Source organism: Conger conger, chromosome 4 (genome assembly GCF_963514075.1).
Source record: "Conger conger chromosome 4, fConCon1.1, whole genome shotgun sequence".
Lineage (NCBI taxonomy): Eukaryota > Metazoa > Chordata > Actinopteri > Anguilliformes > Congridae > Conger > Conger conger.
Window position 1 is genome coordinate 12,012,676 of NC_083763.1, and position 18,342 is coordinate 12,031,017.

General features: G+C 47.4%; 1 protein-coding gene across 1 annotated transcript in view; it reads left to right on the forward strand.

Moving 5' to 3' along the window:
• cpamd8 (C3 and PZP like alpha-2-macroglobulin domain containing 8) overlaps positions 1 to 18,342 on the forward strand; it is a 63,139-nt gene that overhangs the window by 41,071 nt on the left and 3,726 nt on the right. The window contains exons 34-41 of the mRNA XM_061238710.1: positions 1,022 to 1,084; positions 2,062 to 2,333; positions 3,986 to 4,073; positions 9,400 to 9,474; positions 9,907 to 10,012; positions 10,702 to 10,812; positions 14,426 to 14,638; positions 16,365 to 16,436. Of these exons, the coding sequence (XP_061094694.1) occupies positions 1,022 to 1,084; positions 2,062 to 2,333; positions 3,986 to 4,073; positions 9,400 to 9,474; positions 9,907 to 10,012; positions 10,702 to 10,812; positions 14,426 to 14,638; positions 16,365 to 16,436 (1,000 nt within the window). The remainder of the gene's footprint in view (positions 1 to 1,021; positions 1,085 to 2,061; positions 2,334 to 3,985; positions 4,074 to 9,399; positions 9,475 to 9,906; positions 10,013 to 10,701; positions 10,813 to 14,425; positions 14,639 to 16,364; positions 16,437 to 18,342) is intronic.

The window sequence follows — 18,342 nt, forward strand, 5'->3', positions numbered from 1 at the left end:
GTTGCGCTGTGAACTCTTCGCCCCGCAGCGGAGAGGCGGGGTGCTGCGGAGAGCTCTGATCGTTTCGCCTGAACACTCAGACCCGGGGAGCGTGCTGAGGCTTGCCTGCAATTCAGTGTGTGCTCTCACCCCCTCTCTTTCTTTCTCTCCCCCCCTTTATCCCCCCTCTCGTTCCTCTTTCTCGCTCTTTCTCTATCTCATTCCCTCCCACCCCATTTTCTGTCCCTATCCCCCCTCTCCCTCTCTCTCTCTCCCCCCTCTTCTCTCCCTCTCACTCTTTCTTTTTCTCCCACCCTCTATCCCCTCTCTCTTCTCTCCCTCCCTCTCCCTTTCTCTTTCTCTCCCACCCTCTATCTCTCTCTATCTCCTCTCTCTTTCTCTCTCTTTCTCTCCCACCCCTCTCTCTCCCTTTCTCTTTCTCTCCCACCCTCTATCTCTCTCTATCCCCTTTCTCTCTTTCTCTCTTTTTCTCTCCCACCCTCTCTCTTGTTTTCTCTACCACCCCTCTCTCCCTCTCTACCCCCCCTCTCTCTCCTCTCTCTCTTTATCTATGTAATTCTGTAAATCACACACACTCCCTCTCTCTCCCTCTCTCTCCCATCGTCCTGTCGGTCCTGCTGCATTTCTGTGATTAACACCCGTTCCCGTTGAGTGGCGGTGCTGATTACGAGCAGCGCGTTTCCTCCGCGGTTTCTCCCTGCGCGGTTTCTCCCCGCGCGGTTTCTCCCCGCGGGGTTTCTCCCCTGGCGGTGCCGTAGGGGATTTCTTCAGGTGGGGGTCCTGAGTCAGGCCTCCCCCCCACCCTCTGCGTAACTCTCCCTGATAATTAGCCATGTCACTTTAATTGTGCGTAATTTAGCTGCCGCTGGGATGTTGCCAGAGAATGCCTGTTTCCTTATGAGCCTCCAGAACAAATGCAGTTCTGAATCTCTCTCTCTCTCTCTCTCCACCTCCACCTACATCCCTCTCTCTCTCTCCACCTCCACCTACATCCCCCTCTCTTTCTCTGTCGTTCTTTCAGATACCCAGCATCCCGACCGGATTGTTTGTCAGCGCAAAGGGAGAGGGCTGCTGTCTAATGCAGGTACAATCTGGCAACCTCACATCCACCCAAACCCACAGAGCCACCCAAACCCCCCACTCCCACTCTCACACCCCCGCTCCCACACCCACACCCCACCCAAACCCCCAAAGATGGAAAGTTTATTTTCCTGTACCTTGAATGTAAAAAACAAAACGGCCTTTCAAGGGTGTTCAAAACAACTGTGGAGTGAGATTCTGGACAGACTGTTCTGATCAAGCATTCTTCTCTGGACTCCCCAACAGAATAAACCCTCTTACATGATAAAATGTGAGGATCTGAAAATTATGGTATTTTCCCAGGTTAACTGAGGGGAAACAGTTTTCAGCACACACTGTAGTCCACTTCAGGGACTATTTTCTGTTATACATTTTGCTTTACTGAACCATGATTTGCAACCTGAAAAGCAAATGGGACTGTCCTGAATGGGAATTAACTTATTTTGTTTTAGTTTCAGGTCTTAGAAACATACAGTTTACTTTTATACATTTGGTTTAAAATGCTTTAAACCAATTGATGATCAATTGGTTAAGATCCAGGAAGTAATGAGCAAAGAGTATTTGTGTGTGTGTGTGTGAGATCTCACTGAGCTGCTACTCAGTAGAATCAGATTTAGGATTGGAGCCAAGACCTACAGGACGGTAGATCTCCAGTAACAAGGTTAGGCAGCCCTAAATGAAGGAAATATCCACTGCAAACCCCCCAAAATAAGTCAGTCTCAACACTTATTTTAGTCTTATATTTATACTTATTTCTATTAATTTTTTGCTAAAAAAACAAAACTCAACAAAAATATTGCCTATGAGCTGAGAGGGTTTTATTAATTTCAAGATTTGCCAATGGGATAAGAAAACACTTTGAACTTGAGAGAAAAAAACAAGTCTCATTTAAGTCACATTACAAGACTTAAACACTTGTTAAGATTTTTTTTGTGGTGTAATCTAAACTGCCCTGCTGTGTGTGTGCCATCGCCGCTCCAGATCGACGTGTCGTACAACGTTCCCGACCCCGTGGCCAAACCGGCCTTCCAGCTGACGGTGGACCTGAAGGAGCCGCGCCCCGAGAGACACCCCTCCCCCGCCTCCTCCCGGCCCGAGCCCTCCTCCTCCCGCCCCTCCGCAGCGCGCTCCCGCTCCCGGTCGGAGAACCGCTCTGAGCTGAGCCGAACTCGACGAGCTTCCACTGACGACGACGATCCCGCCGCCCACCAGGACCACCTGGAGTACCGCATCACTCTGGAGGCCTGCACCAGGTGAGGGCATTGCTAAAAAGTCTTAAGTATCACAAAAAGTCTTAAGTATCGCGTCACTCTGGAGGCCTGCACCAGGTGAGGGCATTGCTAAAAAGTCTTAAGTATCACAAAAAGTCTTAAGTACCGTGTCACTCTGGAGGCCTGCACCAGGTGAGGGCATTGCTAAAAAGTCTTAAGTATCACAAAAAGTCTTAAGTATCGCATCACTCTGGAGGCCTGCACCAGGTGAGGGCATTGCAAAAAACTTGTCTTAACAAATGTTTAGTCTCGGAATGAAACTTACAATCTTATGTTTTTTCTCTTAAGTAGAAAATATTAGCTTGTTTTATGTTACTGCGGGACAAGTTAATTTTTCTTATCCCATTGCCAAATCTTGAAATGAGTCAAACTATCTCACCCTATTGGCAATATTTAGTCTTATTTAGCAAACAAGATTTTAAGTCTATATATAAGACAAAAAGTCTTATTTTTTTACTTTGTGCAGGGTCAGGGAGCTGGGGCAGACAACAAATGACTGTCTTAATAAGCGTTTTACTCTTGTAATAAGACTTTTTTTTTTGCTCAAGTACAAAATATTAGCTTGTTTTAAGTTTGCTTGTCAAGTTTAACTTTATAAATCTTATAACGCAGGATTACTGGGTTAGCTGGATAATTACACTGAGTGCAACCTGCAACCCTCCAAAATCTGGGACATGGACTGAAGTAAAAAGAGCTGTTCCGGGTTTTACTCCAATCAGTTATCCAGCGAACTCAGGAATCTGAAATATTCTATCAGCCAGATTGTCGGCCGGCGAGACGATTTCAAGAGTGTTTTGAGAAGAAATTTTAATCAGTGCGAACAATCAACTTTCTGACAGCTGCCGTGGTCTCCGAGGTTCGACGTGTCGAATCTTGAGTCCGAAGTTAAAAACGGGACTGATCCACTCAATCAGCCTGTGAATGGTTGTCATGGAAGCTGTCGTCTGATTTCTCATTTCTGGGTGGAATGTGTAGCTACTCTTTTTTGGGGGAAGGTTGCCATTCTCGCTGTATGATCTGAAATGCGATTACTGTTCAGTATCTCCCTCCTTCTATCACTGCAGTCTCGAACAAACTTCAGCTCTTACTGCAATTCACATACCTGCACTATAAAAACAAAAAATATCAAGTATTTTAGTCTTATATTGAGGCCTAAAATTTTATTTGTTTAACTTTTTGGCTTAGTCAGGCGAAAATATTGCCAATGAGGTTAGACTTTTATCTAGGATTGTCTTCTGGCCACACTTGTTGAGCATTTCGATACAAGTCTAGCCTGCCACAGTTCATTTGGAAAGATAGTAATTGTAAATAGGTGTCTAGCTGAGGAATTCTGGAAACCTTTTATCCAGTGTGTGCCTCTATATATGTCCCTGATATCCTTGATTGACAGGATATGTTTGTCTGTTTCTGATCAGCTCTAATCGAGGTTGATTTCAGCTGTATCGCTACAGTAGAGTATGTTCTTTCACACTGATCCAGATCCAGAGATTTTCAGGGTGATTTGAGCTCTATGGTTGCCTTATCTCTCTGGCACTGTCCTTGACCCTGTGTAATTTAGTGTGATTTGAGTTCTATGGTTGCATTGTATCTAGGTTGAATTTGACGTCTGTGCTCTCCCTCTCCTTCCTCTTCAGGTGGCTGCACTCCGGTTCCTCCAACATGGCCGTGCTGGACGTCCCGCTTCTCACTGGCTTCCGTGCCGATGTGGAAAGCTTGGAGAAGGTACAGTATAAGTACCAGCTACTATCATGCGTGTTCACATGCGCACACACACACACACATTCACATGCACGCACACACGCACACACGCACATATACACACTCACATACTCACATATTCACCCACACAAACACTAGCACACACACATATGCTAACACACGTACATTCTAACCCACATATGCCTACATTTTCTTACACACACACACACACACACACAGACACACATATGCACACTCACATACTTACATATTCACCCACACAAACACTAGCACACACATGTGCTAACACACGTACATTCTAACCCACATACACCTACACACACACACTCTAAAAAGGGGAACTTGCGCACTCCCAAAGACACAAACAAACATATGTAAGAGGTTATTGTCACCAATGCCGCCTCAAGCCTCCCAGAAAAAAATAAGTATCAGTCGCCATGTGTGGGGTTGTGGGATAGTGGCTGACCCCGTTGAGTCCCCATGTGGGGCAGGATGTTTTTGGGTAGGAGGTGAGGGCGTACCCACCAGGGAGGGGTGTGGGGGGGGGACTGGCGCTCTTTTACTGCGTCTCCCAGACAGACAGACATCTTGTACATCTGGAGACCATTTCAGAGGAGGCAGAGTGTCGCGGAATTCATCAGCCTTCTCCTGCTTTCCGGCTGGACTCTTCTGCCCCCCTCAACCCCCCCCAACCCCCAACAAACACTAAACTCTCATTCTGTTTTTCTCCCTGTTGCTGTGTGTGGCAGTCACTCTGAGGAAGACTTGTTTGTCACCACGGCAATGGCTGTGTGCATGAATGTGTGTATGGTGTGTGTGTGTGTGTGTGTGTGTGTGTTTTGTACCGTATATGTGTGTACCTGAGTGCGTGTGCATGTATAGTGCGGTGTGTTGGGGTGTGTGTGTGTGTGTGTATGTGCGTGTGTACATGCGTGCGTGTATAGTGTGTGTGTATATGTGTGCGTATGTAGTGTGGTGGTGTGTGTGTGTGCGTATGCGTGTATAGTGTGTATGCCTGTATTTGTGTGTGTGCGTATTTACGTGTGTGTGTGTCTGTGTGTCTTGAGGAGATTACCTGTATAGCTCTACCCATAGACAGGCATTCAATACCCCCATAAAACTGCTCTAATGAGTTCACAAGTGTAATTTATGACCAAAGACAAAAACCGTTTTGTGTGGCCTTCAGCGCTTTAGGATTTTTGTGCTTATTGTGACCAGCTCATGGTCACTAAACCTGGACCATATTTTCTTAAGCCCATATGTTATTGCTTATGTTTATTGTGGCAGTAATATATATGTCGCAGTGATATATGTGCAAGCAGTATATGTGGTCGTAATGCATGCTAAATATAGCTTGTTTTGTTGCGCTTTAAATTGAACATTTTTACGATGCTGTCGTGCTCGGCGAAACCAGAGTTCCAATTTGGCATTGAAATACAGTTCCCATCAAGCCTTTCACCAACCTCTCATAGACATTATTATAGATGAACAATTTGCAATTAATGACTGTGCACATTATTTAACATGTTAGATGATAACATTTAAAATATCGAAACGTGCTCAATGCTTTAACTTGCTTGATGTATAAATGTACTTGCACATTTACATGTAAATGTAAATAACGACAAGTAAATGTAAATGTTAGGTGTAATTGAGTAATTAAGGCCAGAGGTTGGCATGAAAACTAGAAAGCTAAGACCAAATAACTATGGTCCTTGTTGCTATAAATTGTAGTGTCTGTTCTCTGGGTGTTTGCATTAGTGTTTGTGAGAAGTTAACTTCTGTTAACTTAAACCTGAGCCTGTGTTCATAACACACTGCTGAATATCAAGTGCTTATCTGAGATCAGGTTTCACGTGTCCATAACCGTGATTATGCCTCAGATAAAAAGACAAAACTGATCCTAGACCAGATGCTTTACACCTCGTTCACTGTAGATGGTTGATGACAACCTGGATAACAGTGGGTGACAGCACAACGGTAAAATTTGATTAGGATGGCAAAGAATGCCGTTGATGCCAATGGCAGATGGCACTTGTGTATGTGTCTGTGTTTGTATATGTGTGCATGTGTGTGTGTGTTTATGTGTTTGTATATGTGTGTGTGTGTTTGTATATGTGTGCATGTGTGTGTGTGTTGATGTTTGTATGTGTGCATGTGTGTTTGTACATGTGTGTGTGTGTTTGTGTGTTTGTATATTTGTGTGTCTGTGTTTGTATACGTGTGCGTGTGCATGTGTGTTTGTATATGTGTGCGTGTGTGGTGTGCATGTGTGTGTGTCTGTGTTTGTGTGCATGTGTGTGTGTTTGTGTGTTTGTATATTTGTGTGTGTCTGTGTTTGTATATGTGTGCGTGCATGTGTGTTTGTATATGTGTACATGTGTGTGTCTGTATTTATATATGTGTGCGTGTGTGTGTGTGTTTGTATATGTGTGTGTGTGTGTGTCTGTGTTTGTATATGTGTGCATGTGTGTGTGTGCATGTGTATTTGTGTGTTTGTATATGTGTACCAGTGAGCAGCATGCCCTCCCTGGTTGTGGTATTTTTAGAACCCAGGACAGCCCCACTGCAGTGTCGTTATTTGGGCCTCTCTGTGAAGAGGCCCATGAGCAGCCAGGACTGGCATCCTCAAGCAGGGGGTTTGGGGGGGCCGGGAGGTCGGGTTTGTTTACCTCCATCTCCCCTCTGAGAGTGACAGGAGAGTGGGACCCCTGTCAGCAGGGTGGTGGGGAGTGGGGTGAGGGGTTAGTTTAGGTCGCCTCCCCGGTCCCTCGTGAACCGCTGGTCACCCTCATTACCGCAAGGTTATGGACCCCGCTCAACCCCTGTGGGCACCCCCACCCTCCCCTTGTAAAGATCACCTTACCTGGGGGCTTGGGTGCGCCCTCCCCACTCCCCGGAATCCTCAGCCTCTCTGTCCCAAGCTATGGCACTAATGCTAACGAGGGCTGACGCTAACAAGCGGTAATGCCAATGAACGCTAATGCCCACGAGTGCTAATGCTAACGAGCGCTATCGCTAATGAGCGCTAATGCTAACGAGCGCTATCGCTAATGAGCGCTAATGCTAACTATTGCTAATGCTAATGACCGCTAATGATAAGGAGAGCTAATGCTATCGAGCGCTATCGCTAGCGCCATCGCCAGCTGACCTCCCCGCTGCCACTCACATTCCTCAGTTTATGAGACAGGAGACGCGCTTGTTTAGTTATGTCTCCTTCTCCTAGATGTTTGGGGGTTTCAGCGATTGTAGCCTTTGGGTTGTCGCCTTTTTATTTACGATGGGGGGGGGGGGGATGAAATATAATATAACAAGTCTTGCTCAACGCAATGAGAGACGCGTTGACGGTAACGAGATCCCTCGCACAGACACACTTGCGATCGTTTTTTTCTTTGTCTTCTCTCCCACTGTCAGTAACAGGATTTGGCAATGCTGCTCCTTTCTCGGGAAAGGTAGTTTAGAATTTGTCCGTTAAGAAGCGGATTTGGGCCGTTGGCATCAATACATTCCAAGCTGACCTCATGCATGGTGATGTTTCAGTGGGGGGGGGGGGGGGGGGACTTTGGAAATGGAACCAAAGTTAACACTCTTCATCTCATTCTTCCGTCTGTAGTCAAGCAACGGCACCCAGGCTGGCTAAGATAAGCTGCCCCGTTGTATATACAACAAGTTCAGCTGTTTTGAGCTATTTATGGAAATGTTTCAGATATATGAGATAAACATTTACACTGAGATGTCACCGTGGAGATGGGTCATGAGGGATGGGTCCCAGTTGGTTTGGGGGAGCCGGGCGATTTAATCTGAAGAGCCGTCTGTTTGGGAAATACACCAGGTCACCGGGAGTAAGAGTGTGTGTGTGTGTGTGTGTGTGTGTGTGTGTGTGGGTGTGTGTGTATGTGTGTGTGGGTGTGTGTTGACAGGGTGGAAAAGAAGGAGTAAATGTAGCATGAATAAATATGTGGTCCGTTTGTTCTGTGTGTGAGGGAGTGAGAGCCTGGGTGGGAAGAACACACAGACGGTCACACACACACACACACACACACACAGACAGACACACACAGACACACACAGACACACACACACACATACATAGACACACACACACACAGACACAGACCCACACACACACACATAGACAGACACACAGACACACACACATACAGACACACACAGACAGACACAGACAGACCCACACAGACACACAGACACATACAGACACACACAGACACGTATACTCTTGTTTCTCTTGCTCTATATCCTTTAACTTCTCCAACTCTTCTATCTTTTTCTCACTCTCTCTCTCTCTCTCCCCCCCCCCCCCCATCTCTCTCTAACTCGTTCTGACACACACAGTTAAATGCTGTTTAATTAAATTCAATGATGCTTTATTGGCTGGCCACCCACAGGGGTGTAGCCAAAGCATATACAAACATGTTATGTAACATCTGTCACACACGTACGAGCATACACACACATGTGCATACACACACACACACACACATGCATATATATACACACACACACACACACACACATGCGTTTACACACACACACACACACACATACGTATACACACACACACATGCGTTCACACACACACACACACACACACACACACATACATACATACACACATGCGTACACACACACACACACACACACACACACACACACACACACACACACACACACACACATGCGTTCACATACACACACACACACACACACACACACACACACACACACACACACACACACACATACACACAGCACAGTGTTTTGTACCTGGGGCAGAGCTGTCTGTGGTCCAGTGGCGCCAGCCCGTCCTGAGCACCTCGTAAAACCAGCCCTGTCCTCTGGCCTGCCACCTTCCCCTCAGGACCCCCACTCCCCTCCAGGACCCCCCACTGCCCCCAGGACCCCCCTCCCCTCCAGGACCCCCCACTGCCCCCAGGACCCCCCTCCCCTCAGGACCCCCCACTGCCCCCAGGACCCCCCTCCCCTCAGGACCCCCCTCCCCTCCAGGACCCCCCAATGCCCCCAGGACCCCCCTCCCCTCCAGGACCCCCCCTCCCCTCCAGGACCCCCCACTGCCCCCAGGACCCCCCTCCCCTCCAGAACCCCACTCCCCTCCAGGACCCCCCACTGCCCCCAGGACCTCCCTCCCCTCATGTGTGGGAATTTTGTTTCTCACCTCACCTTATTTTCCAGTTGTGTTTCTTTTGTTTGTCAGTATTGGGTGTTTAGCAGTGAATGGTGCCTCTGTAAAATGGGATCTAAAGGATATTTTTGGGGCCTTGACCACGTTCCCTTCTCACCGTCCCCACAGCTGCTCATGGACAAGAAGGTGGGTCTGAAGAGGTACGAGGTGGACGGCCGGAAGGTTCTCTTCTACTTCGATGAGGTGAGGAGTTTTCCAAATTTCTCCACGCACTTTGCGGTGTCCTGTTAACGTGTTTCCAATCTGATCATTTCTCTTATACCCCGCAATTGTGATTCAGTAGTGCTTTACTATAACTCATTATGTTCTTTAATGAAAACATTCAATGAGCAAATTCATTTAGTTCCATAAAGCTGGAGATATCAGTGGTGCCTATATCCATAACCTTTTTAACGAGTAGTATTCTAAAAATAATTATAAATCAGTGTTCTAGAACTCCATTGCTTTCAATTAACAGTAGTGATTGTGACATCAGCATTAGAATGTTCAGTTAAGAACATTCTAATCATATACATATTTGTGACCTCACACCTGAAATGGTCAAGTGAATGCAGCTTGGGGTGGGCTTTTAAGGAGAGAGGTTTTATCTTTTTCTCCCTCCCTCTCTCCGTTCAGATCCCCAGTCAGTGCATGACCTGTGTCAGCTTCCAGACCTTGAGGGAGTACATCGTGGGCAAGACTGCCCCCGTCCCGGTCAAAGTGTACGACTACTACGAACCAGGTATGACTCTCATCTCTTACCTTAGCACCAGTAGGTCTCTCATCTCTTACCTTAGCACCAGTAGGTCTCTCATCTCTTACCTTAGCACCAGTAGGTCTTTCATCTCTTACCTTAGCACCAGTAGATCTCTCATCTCTTACCTTAGCACCAGTAGGTCTTTCATCTCTTACCTTAGCACCAGTAGGTCTCTCATCTCTTACCTTAGCACCAGTAGGTCTCTCATCTCTTACCTTAGCACCAGTAGATCTTTCATCTCTTACCTTAGGACCAGTTGGTCTCTCATCTCTTACCTTAGCACCAGTAGGTCTCTTATATCTTACCTTAGCACCAGTAGGTCTTTCATCTCTTACCTTACCACCAGTTGGTCTTTCATCTCTTACCTTAGCACCAGTAGGTGTTTCATCTCTTACCTTAGCACCAGTAGGTCTCTCATCTCTTACCTTAGCACCAGTAGGTTCAGGTTCTTTGTTCTGTTGAGGTCACTGTGGCCTGTGGTCTGCCTTTGAAAGAGAATTATCTGGTGGCGGAGATGAACCCCATGGGAGTTTTGGCACACAGCAATCTGTAGATGCATTGATTCTGCTCGATAATGGATGGAGCCTAGAGTGCACTAACTCTAACTCTGTGTGTGTGTTTATTTCTGTGTGTGTGTCTGTACGTGTGTGTGTGTGTGTGTGTGTGTTCTGCAGCCTTCGAGGCCACGCGCTTCTACAACGTCAGTGAGAACAGCCCTCTGGCTCGGGAGCTCTGCGACGGCACCACCTGCAATGAGGTGGAGAGCTCGGCCAGCCGATGGACAGGTGAAGCCCTCCCCCGCTCTCTTCGCACCTTTTCTCTGTCCATCCATCTCTCTATTCCTCCACTCTGCTCTGTCCATCCAGCTTTCACCCTTTCTCTGTCCCTCTTCTACGTCCATCACCTCTACTGCCTCTCCGTCCGCCGGTCTTACTTTTCTCTGGCTGTCCCCCTCTTTTTCTCTCTCTCCATCCTTTTTCCTCTATCACTCTCTCAGTTTGATGTTCTTGGTGACGGTGGTGCGGATGCACTCTCACAAATAAGGTGACGGCGGAGGTACATTGTTGTTCTTCAAGGATCTAATTTCCCAAATGTACAGCGATGCTCTCTGGAAGTACAGTAATGTTCTCTTTGGGTAGAAATGAGTACGTTTTCCAAGCCAAAAAGGTAATATATTCATTATATATTTCTGGCTAGGAGCACAATTTTATGTACCTACAGGGTACCGCCCTAGTGACAAGCATTTGTAGCATTTTCGGCAGTTTTCTAGCCTGTAGGAGTGCATGTAGGAGCTGTAGGTGACCTCCTGCTTGTCCTGAGTGTGCGGAGCGTGTGCGGCGGGGGGGGTGGAGGGGTGCGGTGGTTATTGGGCAGAAACAGAGTGGCAGGCCCACACAGTTTGTCGTCCCCCCCCCGCCCTCTCCTTCCCCGCGACGCTCACTCGCTCACTCATTAGCGGGGGGTCCGTGTTGCTACAACAAACCGCGGAGTTTGCGGGCGTCTCCGTGACGACGGGCGGCCGGCGCGGGGGTTGTTGACGGAGCGTTTCGCCGCTGGGACCCCCCGCAGAGCGGCCCGCTGGCCCGGGGCCCTGGGGTTTGGAGAGCGGAGGCCAGCCCCTGGTCCTGGGACGCCCGGGGTTAGCTCACTCTCCCTGGGATGAGTCTCCCGCTCATCCTGGAACTCATTTCTCCCCCACTTTCTCTCGCTCTCTTTCCTTTTCCCCTATTCTCTCCTTTCTCTACGATTCTCTCCCTCTTTCTCTCCACTTCTTTTTCTTCTTTACCTTTCATCTCTTTTGTCATTTTTTTTCTCTCCGTCTCTTTCTTCATTACCTCTTCCCTCCATCTTATATCTATTCTCATTTTCTTTCCTCTTCACTCCTTTTTTGTTTTTTCTCCTTCTCTTTATTTCTCCCTCTCCCTCTTTCTTCTTCTCCCTCTCCCCCCCTTTCTGTCCTCTGCCTTTCTCGTTCACACACTCGTATTGCCAGTTCCCAGGGGCTTTATTAGGGCGACAGTTACACAGTTGCCACAGCAAAGGGTTGCAGACAACAATAACAACCAAGGAAAAGGTTACATAACCCACATCTGTAAGAGACACATCTGTGGGGTGAAAACATGTGGGCGCTCCTGGTTTAAATGTCTGTTACAATCACTCTGTATGTGATCAAAAGCAAACCTGAATACACACAAAGGAGAGAGCGATAGGTAACATACTCTCTCTCTCACTCTCTCAGATTCAAACTCAGAATGTTTTATTGGCAGAAAGTCCATCTGTAACCTTGCCAAATGTACAGCAACACGAACCAATCCAAACAAACACAGATGAACAATCTGTAAATTATATATGTAACTGCCACAACAGTTTATAGTAATAATAATCATCACCGTAATCAATTTCATGGTCAGTATGTGCCTCTCAGATTATAGGATCCAAACAGGATTTTCAGTTTGTATTCCTTGTGAGGGAAGTGAAACGCTGTGTAATTATAAATAATTTAGTATGGGAAGTATGGATTTTCTATTTCTCAATCTTTCACAATGTATGATGAAATGCATCTCCTCAAAAAATATGTCTGTCTCAACAGTCTTCTGTTTAGACTTAAAATCTTATTGATATTACTTCTTTGCTAAATAAGACGTGTTGCCAATGAGGGGAGAAAGTTTGACTCAATTCAAGATGTGCCAGTGAGGTAAGATAATGCCACATGTCAGGCAGACTTGAAACAAGCTATTATTTTCTGCTTGAGAGAAGAAAGTAAGACTTTAAGACTGATTACAAGACTAAAATGCTTTTTAAGAGCTTTTTTGCAGTGAGGTCTCCACAGAGATCACACTACAAAAACTTTTTCTATCAAGTAGAAAATATAACTTTTTTTGAAGTAACTGTTTGCCCAAGTGAAATTTCCTTACCCGGTGGGCGAGTCTTACCTGATTGACAATATTTTTGTCCTATATAGCAAAACGGATTTAGTAAATAAGATTTTAAGTCTAAATATGATCAATATGAGATGGACTTATTTTTACTTGTTTAATGCAGCTAGCTTCATTTGGTGCCCATGTTGTCTTCTGCCCTCTGTTTTAAGTGCAAGGTTGTGATCTCTGAGCCTGTTCTTGGTCAGGATCTGTCTCTGCTTTGTCTCTCTGACAGTGAGGAAATACCTAGCCAACACGCCAAGTCTCTTTTTAGGGTCCGATAGCAATCTACTTTCTTTTGTATTTTGGTTACTTCATTGTGATATTCCAGATAAGAGTTGTTTTGGTTTGCCTCATAATTTGCATTGCTCCGATTGGTTGGTGAGCGGTGCTGGTATGAAACTGGCATGTGCTTTGTGTTAGTCGGGTGAATGGGCTCATTACTGACTGACCAGGGGGTTCTAGTCATGTCATACAAACACACGCACACGCATACACACTCTCACACACGCAAACCCGCACGCACACACTCATGCAAGATCAAAATTGAGTTTAAATATGCTTTATTGGCATGACTAAAGCAGCAATTTGCATAAAATGAAGAACAACATCTTGAACATTATCATACTTACTTAGTTTCAGAATGCATGAGTAATGATTACTTAACCATGGGGAAAAACTGAAAACATAAAAAAAATAGTAATTATATCAATTTAAGTGTAGGTTGCCTGCTAATCAGTGATTCACAGACTGTGGCTCTCTATTAAATAGGCTACTTGGAAGACAAGTTTCTTTGTGTGTCCCAAAAGGATTTATATTTTCTGCCTGTCATCTAATGTTATGAGGCAGGGAATTATGTTTTCCGGTTTATTATTCATTATTTTCTAGTGTAAAAATATGCATCATGAATGTTGAATGTTTATCAGGCTCTTCCTCTTCTCTCTCTCTCTCTCTCTACCCATCAGTGTGTGGTTTTATGTCTCTCTCTCTCTGTACCCATTGGTGTGTTGGGCTCCATCTCTCTCTCTCTCTTCTCCTGCCCCGCCCCGCAGCGATTTCGGTACCGTGTTGTAATTTTATAGTGTCCTGTTGTGTTGGGACCTCCGACCGAGGGCTCTGCCCTTCTCTCTTTAGTGTGTAAGCATACCATGTTCCAGGAGTGGATAGTTCACCTCCATGCCAGGGATTGGAGGAATGAGAAATGTATAAGATGTGTGTAACATTTTACCCTCCTGTTTCCCTAAAGTGCTCATTCTTTCAGGATTTTAGCACCTTAAGGTCCTGAATAACAATAACATTATTTTGCACCAATCATTATTAGTTATTAGTCTGTTATTAGTCTTGCGTGTGCTAAACGGTCTTAGTAAATCAGGCCCTAAATGCATTGTGGGAATTGGCATCCGGAATAGTGGTGATTCACACTGTTGTCCAACGGTTAAATTTGAACCCCAGTCTCCACTTCTGTCTGCCCACCCTTCAGGCTTTGTGCAGGGGAACCAATGCAACAATGTCTTCGGTTGCCTGGAGGAGGAACAGTTTGAGCGCTGCACCTGCTACCGGGACTGCGGTTATGACGGCGAGCCGGTGTGTGGGTCGGACGGGCGGGTGTATCAGAACCAGTGCCAGATGGAGGTGGCGGCCTGCAGGAATGGAACCCGCATCGAGCAAGTGCCCATGGCACAGTGCCCCCAGGGTAGGCGCCCGCCATATTTGCACCATCTCTGCTAACACCGTCTGTGCCAACGCTGACTGTGCTAACCCCATCTGTGCTAACATCGTCTCTGCTATCAACGTCTATGCTAACACTGTCACTGCTAACATTGTCTGTGCTAACACTCACCCTCTCTGCTAATACCGTCATTGCTAACACCGTCTCTGCGAGAACCGTTTCAGCTAACACTGTCTGTGCTAACACCATCACTGCTAACACCGTTTCTGCTAACACCGCCTGAGCTAACACCATCTCTGCTAACACTGTCTGTGCTATCAAAATCTTGTGCTAACACCATCCCTGCTAACTCCGTCTCTGCTAACACCGTCATTGCCAACACTGTCTCTGCTAACACCATTTCTGCTAACACTGTCTGTGCTAACACAGTCTGTGCTAACATCATCTCTGCTAACACTGTCTGTGCTAACACTGTTTCTGCTATCAACGTCTCTGCTAACACCAACTGTGCTAACACCGTCACTGCTAACACCTTCTGTGCTAACAGCATTTCTGCCAACACCGTCTGTGCTAACACCGTTTCTGCTAACACCATCTGTGCTAACACCGTCTGTGCTAACAACATCACTGCTAACACCGTCTCTGCTAACATCGTTACTGCTAACACTGTCCTATGTTGTTTCATATGATGCCATTGTAGTTTATATACTTTGCAATGTTGTTGCAAAGCTTTGGCAACACATATCTTGTCTTATGTCATTTTTCAAATTTTATTGAACAGCAGAGGTAAGGAAAGTTTAGGAAGAGACTAGAGGGAAGGAGAGAGGGAGAGAGAGAGGAGAAAGAGGGAGAGAGGGAGAGAGAGAGGAGAAAGAGGGAGAGAGGGAGAGAGAGAGGAGAAAGAGGGAGAGAGAGAGAGAGCGGAGGGACAGATATAGAGAGTAGTGGAGTGTAGAGGAGAGAGGCTCTTGACGCAGTCGGAGAGGACACTCGTAGCGCTAACTTCAGAGCGCACGCGCACGGGGAAGACCCAGCGGCACGCTCCGCAGTGCCGACGGCGTTCAGCGATTAGTGCCGCGGCAAATGTGCCCAGACAGGCCCCCCCATACCCCTCATCCTCCCCTCTTCCTCGAAGAGGAGGAGGAGGAACAGAGAGGTGTGCGCGGCGAACGGGAAACAGCTGTTCAGGTGCAGAGGAAGTCCGCGAGGAGAGGCCCACCCCACCCCCCTGCCCCGCGATGCTATATTACAGGGCACCCCAAATGACAGAGTGCTTTTGTCCGGCCCTTTGAAAAAGAAGAAGAAGAAGAAAAAAAAAAAAAGAAAGCCCTGTCACATTCCTTTCCGATGCACAGACCGACAACAAAGAAAGCCCTCTTGTCACCCCGAGTGGATTTGGGGGGCAGAAGTGTGGGGCAGATAATAATGCCGGCCCTGGCCAAAGCGTTTGACATGGCGGGGTTTTAAAGGGCGGTGTTTCAAAGGGAGAGAGAGACAGAGAGAGAGAAAGGGAAGGCTGTTCTATTCTTGTTTGTTTGTTTATGTTTATGTTGATTTGGGAACATGCCCTGCCTCGTCCTTTTATGTAACGCCAGGCGGAACAAAGAGAACTGTGCCCCAAAAGAGTGCCCTCTGCCCCCAGCACACCCCAAACCCAGACACTGTGTGTGTGTGTGTGTATGTGTGTGTGTGTGTGTGTGTGTGGGGGGGGCAGTGTGCTCAGTCCTGTGATCTGTGTTCCTCTCTACAGCAGAGGCAGTTTCTGAACAGGAGCCACAGAAAGGGGGGCAAAAGGGGCAGGAGAAGGTCCCCGTACAAACAGGTACCCCCAACACCCCCATGTCTCACCCACAGACCCCCAACACCCCCATGTCTCACCCACAGACCCCCAACACCCCCACGTCCCACACCCACAGACGCCCAACACCCCCATGTCTCACCCCCACAGACCCCCAACACCCCCACGTCCCACACCCACAGACCCCCAACACCCCCACGTCCCACACCCACAGACCCCCAACACCCACAGACCCCCAACACCCCCACGTCCCACACCCACAGACCCCCAATACCCCCATGTCCCACACCCACAGACCCCCAACACCCCCATGTCTCACCCACAGACCCCCAACACCCCCATGTCTCACCCACAGACCCCCAACACTCCCATGTCTCACACCCACAAAGACACCCCCCCTCTCTCTCTTGCACACACACACACACCACCCCCCAGAAACAGTTTTTCTTCTCTTTCTCTCCTCTCACTCTCATTCAATCTTTCCTCCTTCTCTCCTGCTTCTCTCACTCTCCCTCTCTCTCTCTCTCTCTCTCTGATTGCAGTTTAGCCCAAATCGGTCGGTGCACCTTCTGCACATTAATTAGTGTTCAGCACACAGTCCGTGTGTTAGTGCTGCTTTAGCCTGAACACTGACGCACACAGACACAAGGCCTGTGTTCAGCTACGATAGCTCTCTGTGTTACCTGTGCTGTAGCCAGAACACTGACTAACACACAGGCACAGGGGACTGTGTTCAGCTACGATACCTGTCTGTGTTACCTGTGCTGTAGCCTGAACACTGACTCACACACAGGCACAGGGGACTGTGTTCAGCTGCGATACCCGTCTGTGTTACCTGAGCTTTAGCCTGCGTCCTGAACACATAAGCCCCTTTCACACATGCACCTTAACCTGTAAACCTTCCGGAAGTTTTCCCTGACGGCCTCTAGTGTGAACAGAGTCCGTTTTCTGCGCAAGACCTCAAATCTGCCAGATCAGGAGCGAGACACTCATTCACAGGCAGGAGGACTGTGTTCAGCCCGGATTCCTGTGTGTGAATTGGTGTTCAGCACAGGGTGCTAACATGCTTCGCCCAGAGTCCTGACCTCTCACTCAGGCAAGAAGTGGAGTCAGACACACGGCAGTCTGACACTGAGCAGCAGAATTAAACCTGACATCACATTCTCCAGGTTCCAGAAGATTCCAGAAGTCCGTATCTGCTCCCTGCCTGTCAGTCCGTTCTGTTTGTTTTTAGAGAGGGAGACAGATAGAGGGAGAGAGAGAAAGAAAGAGAGAAAAGCCGAAATAGTTTTATCAGCAGCGCAGATGGGGTGGAAACAGACATGAAAGAGTCCCTCCCCCCCCTTTCCTTCCCAGAATCCCCCCCCCTGTCCTTTTGAAAGCTCTTCTGGGCCTGATTACACAGTCTGTCGCGGGCTGTTGGGACTTGTCCCTGTCTGCTAGCGAGGGGAAGCCGAGACCTGCGCGGCTTTAGTGGAGCGGGGGGGATCGAGTGCAACGTGTAATCACCGTAGCCTGCCCGTGTGCTAGCTCAGATTCTTAAATAACCCAACAACACTGCAGTCAAAATACTACGATTCTTTTTTTTTTCTTTTTTTATGAACTTTTATTTTCTTTTTTTAAGCATTCCTTTCAGCAGTGTAAAATTATAGAGCTCTCATCACGTAGTAAGGGAGGTTCAGTTCACATGAAAGCAGTTTCAGCTTTCTGAATGTTTGAAGTCTGAAATGGAAGATGCTCATTTTCAGGCCTGTGTAGCAGCTAACTGTGTGTTTACATGGGTGCGTACGTGTGTGAGTGTGTGTGTGTGTGCGTATGTCTGTATGTGTGTGTGCATGTATGTGCCTGTGCGTGTGTCTGTGTGTGTGTACATCTCTATGTGTGCATGCATGTGCGTATGTCTGTGTGCTTGAGTGTGTGTGCGTGTGCG